This window comes from Mustela lutreola, chromosome 4, assembly GCF_030435805.1.
Source record: "Mustela lutreola isolate mMusLut2 chromosome 4, mMusLut2.pri, whole genome shotgun sequence".
In the NCBI taxonomy this organism is placed as follows: Eukaryota; Metazoa; Chordata; class Mammalia; order Carnivora; family Mustelidae; genus Mustela; species Mustela lutreola.
In genome coordinates, this window is record NC_081293.1 from 31,531,942 (window position 1) to 31,545,006 (window position 13,065).

Here is a 13,065-nt window from a genome sequence, read left to right on the forward strand (position 1 = left end):
TGGCGTGGCAGCTCATTCAAGGCCATGCTCTTCAAAGCTTATCTTCTGTGTTTTGTGGCTTCTGATGGGCTTCAGTCTTACATTTAAAAAACCCAGTAAACTCCAGGAGCTGCCAGTAAAACTAGAAAACCTGACAGAGTTATGGGCACAGCAAAGCAGATGCCCTAGACCTAAGCATAGCACCAGCACCCAGAAAGAGGCTTCCGAGGAGGCATCCAACGGGAAGTGAACCATACTTTCAGCAAGGCAGGAACGGCCCCAGGGGGAGAACAGGTGGGGATGTGACAGGTGGCACAGCAGGTGCAAGAAGCTAAGGATGGTGGGGGAGGGGGGTAGTTGTGCGGAAGCCAGTGTGAGCACCTAGGCTGTTCCCAGGATGGGGACACGCCAGGTTATTCCTATGCTGAGATCTTCCTGCAATGTGTCGGTCTGAGTCTGTGCTCAGATTCCACTGCACAGACTCCCTGTTGTCTTGCCCCCCTCCCCCACACCATGTCACATCCGTATATTGGTCCTGTTTGTTAGGCATCCACTCTCCCAGACACACCGCTCCCCCCACCCCGCCCTCACTGCTTTCTTCCTACTCCCTACCAAATCCCTCTAAGGTGGATATTACCCTCCTCACTTTAAAAATGAGGAATATGAGTCCTGGAGAGGCTGAGCCACAAATAACCAGCCCAAACAAGTGCAGCCAGTGAGAGGCAGAGCAGGGGACCCAACTCAGGGCCATTCAGCTTGGGAGCCTGCACTGGTTCCCTGACACCTGCTCAGGACACAGTCCCCAACAAGGGGTAACTCGGGCTCTCCATGAGCTGAGGGAAATCATTGAGGGGAAGAACATGGAGGTTCACTCAGATGAGTAGTTGCAACTCTGAAGACACCTTAGAATAACCTGGGAAACTTTGAGACCTATAGTGCCAGGACCCTCCCCACAAGTTCAAGCTAGTATGTCTGGGGCGGGGCCCGGGCCTTGGCATTTTCTTATAAAGTTCCCCAGGTGGTTCCAACATGTAAGGAGGATTGAGAGTCCATCCCTGTCCTTAAGTGTTCATAGAACAGAGTGAAGCTTCGAGGAGCACACCCTCTGAGGCCACTCTGCTGCCATGGGCTTCCATCCACTCTGCTGGGCAGCATGCTGGGCAGTCGGCGCTCCTGAGCCAGTGGGTCTCCATCACTCCCCTGGGAGGATGTTTTTGATGAGGACATTCTTTTGGTTTTTATAATGTTAGTCAATGGGAAGCTGATTTTTTGCCTGAATGTCATTATATACTTCTAAGGAATGCTCAGATTAATCATTGGTGACTACAGAGATGCCACGGGTGGTTTCATACTTTGGCCCAGGGAATGATCCAGAGTCCCTTTCATCTTACACTTTGTGGTTGTTCCTTTCAAGACAATCGGTCAAGCCAGAGGCAGTCTCCGCCCTTCAGCAAGACACTTCCCAGTAAGCCCGACTGGCCTTCGGCAAAAGCAAGAGCCAGAGTGGCCTCCACTCTGCCGGCGCTGACTTCTCTTCAGAAACCTCAAGTCCCACCCAAACCTAAAGAACTTGAGGATGAGGTAACGTAAATCTATCCCAAAGGCTTCCCAGTCCAAGGGGAAAGCAGTATGCAGGGCAGAGAGGGAAGGGGCCGGAGAAAGGGGGAGGAGAGATGAGGGCAGGAGCCCAGGTGGTCTGGCCGCCTCCTCCATGCCCCTCTCTCTGCCCAAGACTAACCACCTACCCCTCAAATTCTGCACTGGTAAACAGAAAGGAGGTTTTTCTCTCAAAGAAGGCATATATGGCCTTATTTTAAGCATTTTCATTTCCAGAGGGTATGGGTAATATCAGTGCTGGATCTGTGCACCTCTTATTAGCCTCCCTCTCTCTCCTTGGTTTCCTGTGAACTTTCTCCTTCCTCCGTAAGGGATTTCCCTATCATTATACTCCTTTTCTGCCTTGCTTTCTTTCCTCCACCTTCTTTGCTCTCCACTTCACATTTCTCCTGCAAGATAGAGATGTGCAATGGGACAAATATGGAGACCCCTAGTGGTAGGGAGGCCCTGCGCAGCCTGTGGAGGAACATGGCCCCTCACTTCCCTTTGGCACCTCTTGCTTCTCACTCCCTTTTCCCTGAGCACCTGCTCTCCAGGGACCCATCCTAGCCGACTGTCCTGTACTCCACTCTGGGTTTATCTCGTCATCTCCCCTCTGTCAGCACCTGTGTTTTATGGGTCTCATTCCCTGTGGAATAGCTCCTGTTTGAAAAGGCACGAAAAACCCATTCAGACTGTTGTAGGAAAGCCTGATGAGGCCTAATACCTAGTACCTTACTTGCATTTTAAATAAGGCAAGCCCTCAAACTTAGCCATTACAAGCCTACAAATATAATGGTCTCAGAATTAAAATAACAATAAAGATGACCCCCCCCTTTTCTTTTACAGATTTTGTTTATTTACTTGAGGGAAGGAGAATGAGAGGATCATGTGAGAAGGGGGAGGGTCAGAGCAAGAAGCAGACTCCCCGCTGAGCAGGGCTCCAGGATCACAACCCGAGCCTAAGGCAGCCGCCCAATCAACTGAGCCACCCAAGTGCCCAATAAAGGCAACTCTTAAACCATCCCTGAACATAATATTACAGCAGCTTTTGAAGAAATAACTTGTGGGTTTTTTGTTTTTTTTTTTAAGATTTTGTTTGTTTGTGTGAGAGAGAGAGAGAGCACAAGAGGGGGAGGGAAGGGCAGAGGGAGAGGGAAAAGCAGGCTCTCCGCTGAGCATGGAGCCAGACATGGGGCTCTATCCGGGGACCCCAGGATCATGACCTCAGCTGAAAGCAGACTTTTTTTTTTTTTTTTTTTTTTCATTTTATTTGATTTCTTTTTAGTGTTCCAGAATTCATTGTTTATGCACCACATCCAGTGCTCCATGCAATACATGCCCTCCATAATACCCACCACCAGACTCACCCAACCCCCAACCGCCCCCCACAATACCTTCATTTTGTTTCTCAGTGTCTGCAGTCTCTCAGGTTTGTCTCCCCCTCCAATTTCCCCCAACTCATTTGTCCTCTCCATCTCCCTATGTCCTTCGTCTTAATCCTTTTGTTCCACAAGTAAGTGAAACCATATGATAATTGACTCTCTCTGCTTGACTTATTTCACTTAGCATAATCTCTCCCAGTCCCGTCCATGTTGCTTCAAAAGTTAAGTTTTCATCCTTTCTGATGGAGGCATAATACTCCATAGTGTATATGGACCATATCTTCTTTATCCGTTTGCCCGTTGAAGGGCATCTTGGTTCTTTCCACAGTTTGGAGACTGTGGCCATTGCTGCTATGAACATTGGGGTACAGATGGCCCGTCTTTTCACTACATCAGTATCTTTGGGGTAAATACCCAGTAGTGCAATTTCAGGGTCATAGGGAATCTCTATTTTTAATTTCTTAAGGAATCTCCACAATGTTTTCCAAAGTGGCTGCATCAGCTTGCATTCCCACCAACAGTGTAAGAGGGTTCCCCTTTCTCCACACCCTCTCCAATACATGTTGTTTACTATCTTGTTAATTTTGGCCATTCTAACTGGTGTAAGGTGGTATCAATGTGGTTTTCATTTGAATCTCCCTGATAGCTAATGATGATGAATATTTTTTCATGTGTCTGTTAGCCATTTGTATGTTGTCTTTGGAGAAGTGTCTATTCACGTCTTCTGCCTCTTAACCTGCTGACCCACCCACGTGCCCCAGAAATAACTTGTTTCTAAATGCCAAAGGTGATAAAACCTATAATATATAAATATGTCGTAAAATGACCCACATTTCCACCTTAATATAATTTGTAGGCCAGCAGGAGATGGAAAAGAGAAACTTAAATGAGATAGAGGGAGCGTTTAGGCCCAAAATCCCACTTTGACCCTTACTAGCTGTGTGACTTTGGGCAAGCCAGATAACCTCTCTGAGCCTCAGTTTTTAATCTCTTCAGGTTATTTTTAAGGATTTAGTAAGAGAACATATATATAAAACACTAAATACAGTGCCTCATACACGGAAGATTTGGTGTGTCATATGTTCCTTCCTAGCATATTCTAGATTCTTTACAAAATCCCATTTTCTAGTTGCTTCTGAAAACAGAAAGGCTGGCAATACAGGGCCATCCTGGCCTCAAAGCAGCTGAGCCTCATGGCAACCCTCCAGCTTAGCTGTGAATCCCTGACTTTTATTTGCACTGGTCATAGTCCCTTCCACTCATATGAGATGTGCACAAAGCCTTCCTCTGCATTTGTCCCTAAAGCTGTTCCCTGCCTGCCTCCATAAGTGGTTTCCTGTATGACTTCTACTCTAGTGCTAGTTTAAGTCAGAAAGTCAGCTGACAGAAAAAGGATTGTTGGCCAGTCCTCTCTGTCTGTCTGAGAGGTGATGCTGACCTTTTGGGGTAAGAAGGGGCTGGCAGGAAGAAGCTGAGTAGGAAAAAGGACACGGGGACCGGCTGTTAGGGGCTTTTTGTGAATTCTTTCAGCATTTGGCAAATCTGTATGAAGTTATAAATTCAGACACAGAATACAAATGAATACAGTGTGTTATATAAGGCTCTCCATTTCTGTGAAGAGCTAAGAGTGGACCCCCATGATGAGAGGCAGAGTTTTGCTAATAGCAGCCTTGTGGAGGTGGCTCAGGCAAGTCTGTACCAGTGGGAAAGGAGAAGTATGGAGGAGGCTGCATTCTGGAATGGGCAGATGGGCAGTCAAGATAAGAAAGAGGTTAAAAAAGAAAAAAAAAATAGGCCAACATTAAGATCTTGCGGAACCATTAGATAGAAAAAGAAGAAATCAAGACAAGCATAAATAACTAAAAATATTTAGCTCTGCTGTACAGGTTCTAGGAAAAGTATGGGGGTATAGACTAACCAGAGAGTTGGGGAAGGAGCAGCACCTAAGAGGAAGGAGCATCTGTGCTGTAGGGACAAGCATGGTGGGCACTTGATGGGTACTGGGAATCAATTGATGTTCTGAGGATTTGTGTTTATCCCATTAAGCCCTCCCAAGAACCCTATGAAATAGGTACTGCCATCCCCATTTTACAGATAAGGAAATGGTACAGATGAGGTGCAAAGGGGTTGAAAACTTATCCAAGGTCACAGAGGCCAGGTTTGGAGGTAAAGAAAGAGATGAGAAATAGGAATTAAATGAAGGGAGGTAGAAATAAGATAGAAAGAGAAGGGGAAGGCAAGAAGGTCCTAGAATGTAGTGGCTGAGAGTGTGGATCCTTGAACTGACTCTTGAACCCCAACTCTTCTACATTTTGCGATGAGGATGTGAGCAAGCTACTCCACTTCTCTGTGCCTTGGGTTCTTCAAGATTCTTCATCTTAATATGGAGCTGACAGTAGCACCTACCTTACTGGGTTGTTGTAAGGATTGAGTGAAATAACACATGGGAAGTACTCAGGTGAGCACTTGCCAATTAGTGCTCAATAAATGTTTGGGCTCTGTTTCTCTAGAATCCACCTGGCCTACCCACCAAGGTGAGTTGCAAAAACCACATTTGGAATCTGATTATCTCCTTTGCTTCCTAGCAATATAAAATCACTTCCTCCCCCAATTTATGGTCAACTGATTATTGACAAAGTTGCCAAGACTATTCAGTGGGAAGAGAATCATTTTTAAACAGATTGTGCCAGGGTAACTGTATATTCACATGCAAAAATATGAGGGTGGGCACGTCTCCCACCAAAGACAAAAACTAGCCAAAAATAGATCCTAGATCTAAATGTAAGAGCTAAAACTATAACATTTTAGAAGAGAATGAACATATAAATCTCTGTGACCTTGTATTAGACAAGGGTGTTTTAGATACGGAACCAAGGAACAACAGTAATTGTTGTTAAAAAGTAGTTAAAATGGGGGGCACCTGGATGGTTCAATAGGTTAAGTCTCTGCCTTCGGCTCCGGTCGTGATCACAGGGTTGTGGGATCGAGCCCCACATCGGACACTCTGCTCACGGGGGAGCCTGTTTCCCCCTCTCTCTCTCTGCCTGCCTCTCTGCCTACTTGTGATCTTTGTCTATCAAATAAACAAATAAAATCTTTTTTTAAAAAAGTAGTTAAAATGGGCTTCACAATGTCAAACATTTTTTGCTGCAAGCGACACCCCCAAAGATGTAAGAAGACAGCCTGCAGAATGGGAGAAAAGTTTCACAAATTATATATCTGATAAGAGGTTTCTGTCTAGAGCATGAAAGAATTCTTCCAACCTAATAATAAAAAAGACAACCCAATTAAAAATGGGCGGAGAAGTCAAATAGACTTTTTTCTAAAGAAAATATAAGAAGGCCCAAGAAGCATACAAAAACATGCTTAACATCATCAACCACCAGGGGAATGCAAATCAAAACCATACTTAGACACCACTTCCTGTCTCAGGATAGTGATATTTAAAAGACAAACAATAGCAGGTGTCAGTGAGGATGTGGAGAAATTGGAGCCTTCGTATGCTGCTGGTAGGAATGGAAGAGGGAGCAGACACTTTGGAACAACAGTTTGGCCGTTCCTCAGACTTAAACGGAAGCTACCATGTGACCCAGCAATTCCATCACGAGGTATATTCCCAAGAGAGATTTACATCTACACAAAAACATGTACCTGAATGTCCCTGGCGCCATTGTTCATGATAGCCCCAAAGTGAGAACAACCCGAATGTCTACCACCTGATGAACAGACCAAGAAAACGCGGTACATTCATAGACGGGGAATGTTGTTTGTCCACACAAGTGAATGACATACCGACATGCTCTGTGGTTGAACTTGAAATTATTATGCTAGATGAAAGAAGTCACTATGTATTATGTGATTCCATTTCTATGCAACACCCAGATTGGGCAAATCTTAGAGAAGATTAGTGGTTGACTAGGCTGGGGAAGGGGTAGATGAGGAGTGACTCAAGGTACTGGGCTCCTTTTTGGGGTAACAAAAATGTTCTAAACTTAGACTGTGGTGATGCTTGCACACTCTGAGAGTACCAGACCCACCAAATTATACACTTCACATAGGAATTTAATTGTGTCTTAATTCGATCTCAAAAAAGGTATTTTAAAAAACCACTCCTTGGGGCACCTGGGTAGCTCAGTCAGTTAAGCACCTGCTTTCAGCTCAGGTCATGATCTCAGGCTCCTGGGATCAGCCCTACATCAGGCTCCTTGCTCAGCAGAGTCTGCTTCTCCCTCTGCCTTCTGCTCTCTCTGCTTGTGCGCTCCGTGTGTGTATGTGTGTGTGTGTGTGTGTATCTAATAAATAAATAAAATCTTTAAAAAACAAAACAAAACACTCCTTTCCAGACTATAAGCCTGGATTGGACAGCTTCCTCTTGATTCACGTCTGTACTTCTTCCAGGTTGATTATGTGGTCCCTGTGGATGATGAAGATGAGAACTACATTCACCCCACAGAAGACTGTTCACTCCCAGCTGAAAAAGGCAAGAATTTGTAGTTTTAAGCATCTGAATGCTGTAGCAGTTGAGGGAGGGGCACAAGAGACTATTGGGTAGGGAGCAGCAGGGGGTGCACAAATTCTACCCCCCACCCCCCGCTAACCCACCACCTTCATGGTGGAGTCTTCTGACCCATCCCTGACAGACTCATCTCATTCACACCCTTCTTCCTCCACCCACTCCCGTGCTCTAATACTACCATCTCAAGTTCCAAAAGCATCTAGGTTCTTATTTAACTGTTCTCACTTAGGAGGGATTTCCTTTAAAACTTAATCCTCACAGAGCCAGAGGCCACCATGTTGGCCTCAAAACTATGGCACAGGAACGATGTGCACAGAGGGCGGAAGATGTGAGAGAGCGAAAGGCGCTCTGTGTCCTGACAATGGAATTGTAATGCTGTCTCAGGCGAAGGGAGACTTTTTGTTGGTAAGCCCTTCGTGGAATAACAAATGGGAAGACAAATGATTTCTGAAGGCCGGTGCCACGTACCCTCAGACTGGGAGTGGAGTAGGTCAATTTCATTCCGGATGGAGTTACTGTGGAGAAAGGACACCTCTTTGAGTGGCATTACTCATCTCATGGACTGGACTCTGAAGCAGTCATACTCTGTTTTTACTCTGCTGATTAGTGGCAGCCCTCTCCCGCCTCCCCAGATAGCACCAGCAGCTTCGAGACCCACCTGAACTCCTCTGCCACCCATCAGCATGAAACCATAAGTAGATATTACATTGTTCCTCGCTCCAAAACCCCAGAAAATGCAAGAGAAGTGCTGTGTGTTGCATATGGCAGGAGAGGTGGGAATTTGGTCTTCTCTTGTTGAAGAAAACAAAACCTCTTTCATCTCCTAGACCATCGGTTTGGCTGCCAAAATTGCAAAGCCAGTGTTCACTTTAACAAAATCCCTATCTTAAATAATTTGATTATCCTTTCAATCATTAATATGTTTGTTCTAAAGATGTTTCCTCTGAGAAGTCTTTTATCATGGATTATCTATTTATTAAGTGTATTTCCCATTCTTTACAAATTTCCTGGTCCCCCCATTTCCATGGTGCATTTTTCCCTAAGTGTGAATCTTCCACAATGAACTGTATCTGTGATTGTTATATGTATGTGTATGTTTGTGTGTTTAAGCTCCCATGGTGAACAGATCTGTCAAGCCAAATAACTCCTCAAAGCCAGCCTCTCCTCCAGGGACAGCTTCAGGTAAAGTACACGCATGATTTGGTGAAATGATTATGTTTGGGGGCTTGGTTTTTCAGTCTTTTCCAAATAAGAGAAACAACTTAAACCAAATATTAAGAAATAATCACTTGTCTTTCTGAATTTCTTAATAAATTGTGACAGAAAGTCTTGTCCTCCTCCTCCATTGTCTGGTGGCCCCTATGTTAAAAGGCCCCTCCCACCCCCACTTAGCTCTCTGTGAGCTAGTCCTGGTTTTCCTGCTACCTCACTGGGCATTTTGCTGGCTTCTCCTCCTTTTACCCCTGAGCTGACTGTGGGGGTCTATATCACTTGATCCTCAGTCCTCCACTCTTCTTTCAGAATAATGTGGTGGTGAAGAGCTTGAGTTCTGGAGCAGACAGACCTGGGTTGGAATCCCAGTGCTCCCAGTTGCCAGGTGTACCACTTTGGGCCTGCCCTTTGCCTCTCCACTCTTCAGATTTTCTCCTCTGTACATGGAGATAAGAGTCCCTGCCCTGCAACAGGAGAATTCTGGAATTGTGCATGGGAGAGCTTTCATGCAATGCCTGGCACAGCAGGTGCTAGAGAAAGAATATTATCTTTCATGTCCTTGGGCTTCATCCGTTCTTCCGGTTTCACTTGTGTAAGCCAATAACTCTCTGGTGTCCAACTTTGACCTAATTTCTCTTCCGAACAACTTGACATTCCCATGGCCTCAGGCTCAGTGCATTCATGGCATCCCTCCCCATAGACCAGGCCTAGTCCTCTGTGCCTGTCAGCCAGCAGGCCACGTATCTGAGGGCCTGTGTTCTTCCCAAAGCCTCTGCTATGTCCTTTCCCTGAATCTGCTTTTCCATTTTAGTTGCCACCACCCTAATCTAGGCTTTAAAGACGCAGACAGTGCCTAGATAGACAGGAAAGTGCCAAGGCTTCTGTCTGTCGGAGCAGCGCACCATGGCACCGGCCTCTGGTTCATGGATGTGGCTTTGGCTCCTTGACGGCTCCTGAGGTGCTTGCCAAGGATTTCACAGTGGATTAGGTGCAGGGACACTCTCACCTCTGCTCTGTGCTCCACACGGAGAAGCGCAGTCTCAGGACCGCACAGACTCCAGAGCCGGAGGGGTCCAGGCTGAGTATTCTCTACTTTTCTTGTCTCCTAAAAACATGGAGAAGAAAGTTGCACCTGGGCCTTGGAGGGGAGGGAATTAAGCTGAGTAAACATAGGAATCTCACTCCTAAGGTGATAGCTCTTCACATCATTTTTTGAATCCTTTGTTTGGCATGACTTGATTCATGACCAGTCTGGCGGAGGGCCCTGGACACATCCCAGGGGACAGTTGTGTCTTTCTTTCCACCTAGAGCTTTACCCTAACTCAGGGTGTCTCAACCTCCGCACAGCTGGCCTTTGGGACTAGATGGTTCTTTGTCATGCTGGCTTCTGTGCCCTTGCAATGTTTAGCAGCACCCTTGGCTTCCCCTGACCCCTAGATGCCAATACCGACCCCTCCCCAGCAGGGATAAGTAGAGATGTCTCCAGACTTTGCCAGATGTCCCCTGGGGCGGTGGGGGAGGGGAGGGGCAGGTACAAAATCCTTCCAGTTAAGAACCACTGGTCTAAACAAACTGAAAAGATTAAAAAGTTTTGGTGATTTATCTCTTAGTGTGATTTGGAAGAAAGTTGTGCAGCCCCTGGCTGATTTATTTGTAGCTTTTGTCAGAAGAGTGTAGACAGGGCAGGGATTTCTGAACTTCCTCTAAGGAGGTAGCATTTAAAAAGTGTTTTCTCTCATTTCCTAAAACAGGGGAGGAGTTTGGGAATTTACAATCCCCTGCTAATATGCAAGTTGAATTTTACCTATAAGCCGAACTGTTCTGAAGTAGTTAAATTAAATCTCTATTTGGTTAGAGCTCACACAGTCCTTGAGAGGAGGGACACTCCAGCTGGTGTGCAAGCCCCACTAATAATAATAGAGTTTCTAGAACAGCTAGAAGAGAGTGAAATCCCAAGGGCTTCCTGTGCCAGCATTGAGATTGTTAAGGATGAGGAAACTCACCAACACTATATGTAAAACTGAAGAGAGGTGATCCATGAAAAACAAAGAGTAGGTCATCTTCCTAGTTGAGAAACTTGGGTAAGTAAGTACCAGCAGTGCCAACATTAGCATCATTTTTGCTCAGTACAATTAAAACAAAGCTGATTTTTCTCTTTTATTATGCTTTTGGACACCTCTCCCTTTATCACATGCTCAATTTCTCCCTTGGAGTATTCCGGCCAAGAATTTGGCTTTGCCAGAAAACAAGGATCCTGGTCACAAAGAGGGGACCAGGTTGTCCTACCCCAGTCATGCCACTGGGTCTAACTTCTGGCCCAGAGCAGCAGAGACGGTCTCCAGCCTATGAGATAAGATAGTCTTTCTCCATCTTTCCATGGGCATCCACAAAAGCACCTCTCTGTTTCACTAATCTTTCCCCACATAAAGCAGAAACAACAAGTGAACCTGACTTGCCAAATCACACCCCAGAGTAACTTTAGGAGGAACTGGCTGGAGAGGAAGTGTCCACCTGGCTTTCAGCTCAGCTAGCCTTGCTCTTCAACCCTAGCCCTGCCATTTAACCTCTCTGAGCCTCTGCTCCTTCCACGGGATGTTAGGTGACGCTTCGAGATGGCACATTCAAAGTACCTGGCACAGAGCTCGGCACCTGGAGACACAGTGGTTGTTGATAAGATGCTAAAACATAAATAGCGATAATCTCATTTACCGAGATGCTTTATGGGTTATAATTTACATATTGTGAAGCACACTCATTTTACATATATAATGCAGTTTTTTGTTTTTTGTTTGTTTTTTTTTTTATAAATCATTACATTTACAGAGTTTTTTCACCATCACTACAATCCAGTTTTAGAAAATTTCCATCCCCACCCCAACTCCCAAAGATCCTTTGCGCCTGTTTTTGGTGAATATTCTTCCACCCGCAGCCCCAGGCAACCACTGATCTGCTTCTTGTTGCTATAGATTTGCCTTTTCTGGAACCTCATATAGATGGAGGCATACAGTATTAAGCCTTCTCCATCTGGCTCCTTTCACTTAGCATAATGTTGTGGGTTTTTTTTTTTTTTTTTTAAGATTTTATTTATTTACTTGAGAGAGAGAGAGCATGAGAGGGGAGAGGGTCAGAGGGAGAAGTAGACTCCCAGCTAAGCGGGAAGCCCAACGCAGGACTCTCTCCTGGCACTCCAGGATCATGACCTGAGCCGAAGGCAATTGCTTAACCAACTGAGCCAGCCAGGCGCCCTCACTTAACATAATGTTTTTAACCTCAAATACTTTCAGTCCCTTTCCAGTAATGTTAGCTTATTTTAGCTAATTCTTTACATTTTCAAACTTCTCCTGTTGTCCTGCAACAGGAACTCTGAGTTAGGTGAAGTAGATGGTTGTGTCCCCATTTCACAGAGAGGGTTCAGTGGCTTGTAAGAAGCCACCCAGCCAGTTTGGTGGGCAAAGAAATACCTAGAACCTCATCTTCCTGATGAGAAACCATGGGTTTTCCACCTGTGCTTGGATTACCTTCTCAGAATAGAACGGCATGCTCCCCGCCCCAACCCCCGATCACAGAAGTGATTTATGGGCAAGGAAGGGGGAAGGAACATGGTGGCAGACGGGAGATATGAAGGGAAGGGGAAGCTTAGGAGTGAAGTCAGGCAGTAAATATGACAACAACAACGTACCCAGGCCAGATGAGCCCATAGCATTGAAAAAAAGGGGAAACCCCTGGGAGGAAATTCTGACTTGGGCCTTCTTTCTACTTCCTTATTTTTCAGACAAGGGTGGGTTTTTTCCCCCCTTCCCTGAAATCTTCCATCAAAATCTGTGAGTAGCCAAGGGTATTTTAATAGGGTCAAGCAGGTATTAAGAATGTGAAGAACAGCATCCGTTTGGTCCACTGGCCGATGAAACACAGCTGGATGCACACTCCTGATGACGTTTCAGTTGATCGTCACGTAAAATATGAAAAATTCCCAACATAGTGTCTTTTTCAAAATGTTTCTAAAATGCTTTCCAAAGTCACATCAAGGTCAGGTAACATCTAAGTGTGAGTCCTGTGGAGGGGCCGTTCCTTCACGGGGTGCTGTGGAGGTGACATGGCACTCTTGGCTGTTCTTCGAACTTATGAGCATCCACGGAAATCAGCCCCGTGTAAGAACCGAATGTAGAAGGCGAGTGGATAGGCCCTGAGTGAAGCCCTCAAGGCCTCTCTCTGATAAAGTACAGGAAAATGAGCTTTATGGCCTCAATTTTTACTGTTCTTGAGGCCCTTCTCTTTTGTTTGGGACAGGTGGTCCCGTCAGATGCGGTTGCATGTCGTGTGCATGTCCTCGGGTTATAAATCCCAAAGGGCAGAGCTCTCCCACAGCCCCTAACACGG

At 45.6% G+C, this 13,065-nt stretch overlaps 1 protein-coding gene across 12 annotated transcripts in view; it reads left to right on the plus strand.

Annotated features, from left to right (window-relative positions):
• The window catches only part of BLNK (B cell linker), a 138,835-nt gene that overhangs the window by 91,674 nt on the left and 34,096 nt on the right, over positions 1-13,065 (plus strand). For all 12 annotated transcript variants that reach the window (XM_059169323.1, XM_059169327.1, XM_059169330.1 and 9 more), the window contains 3 exons: positions 1,394-1,560; positions 7,359-7,440; positions 8,587-8,658. In XM_059169323.1, coding sequence (XP_059025306.1) covers positions 1,394-1,560; positions 7,359-7,440; positions 8,587-8,658 — 321 coding nt within the window. The remainder of the gene's footprint in view (positions 1-1,393; positions 1,561-7,358; positions 7,441-8,586; positions 8,659-13,065) is intronic.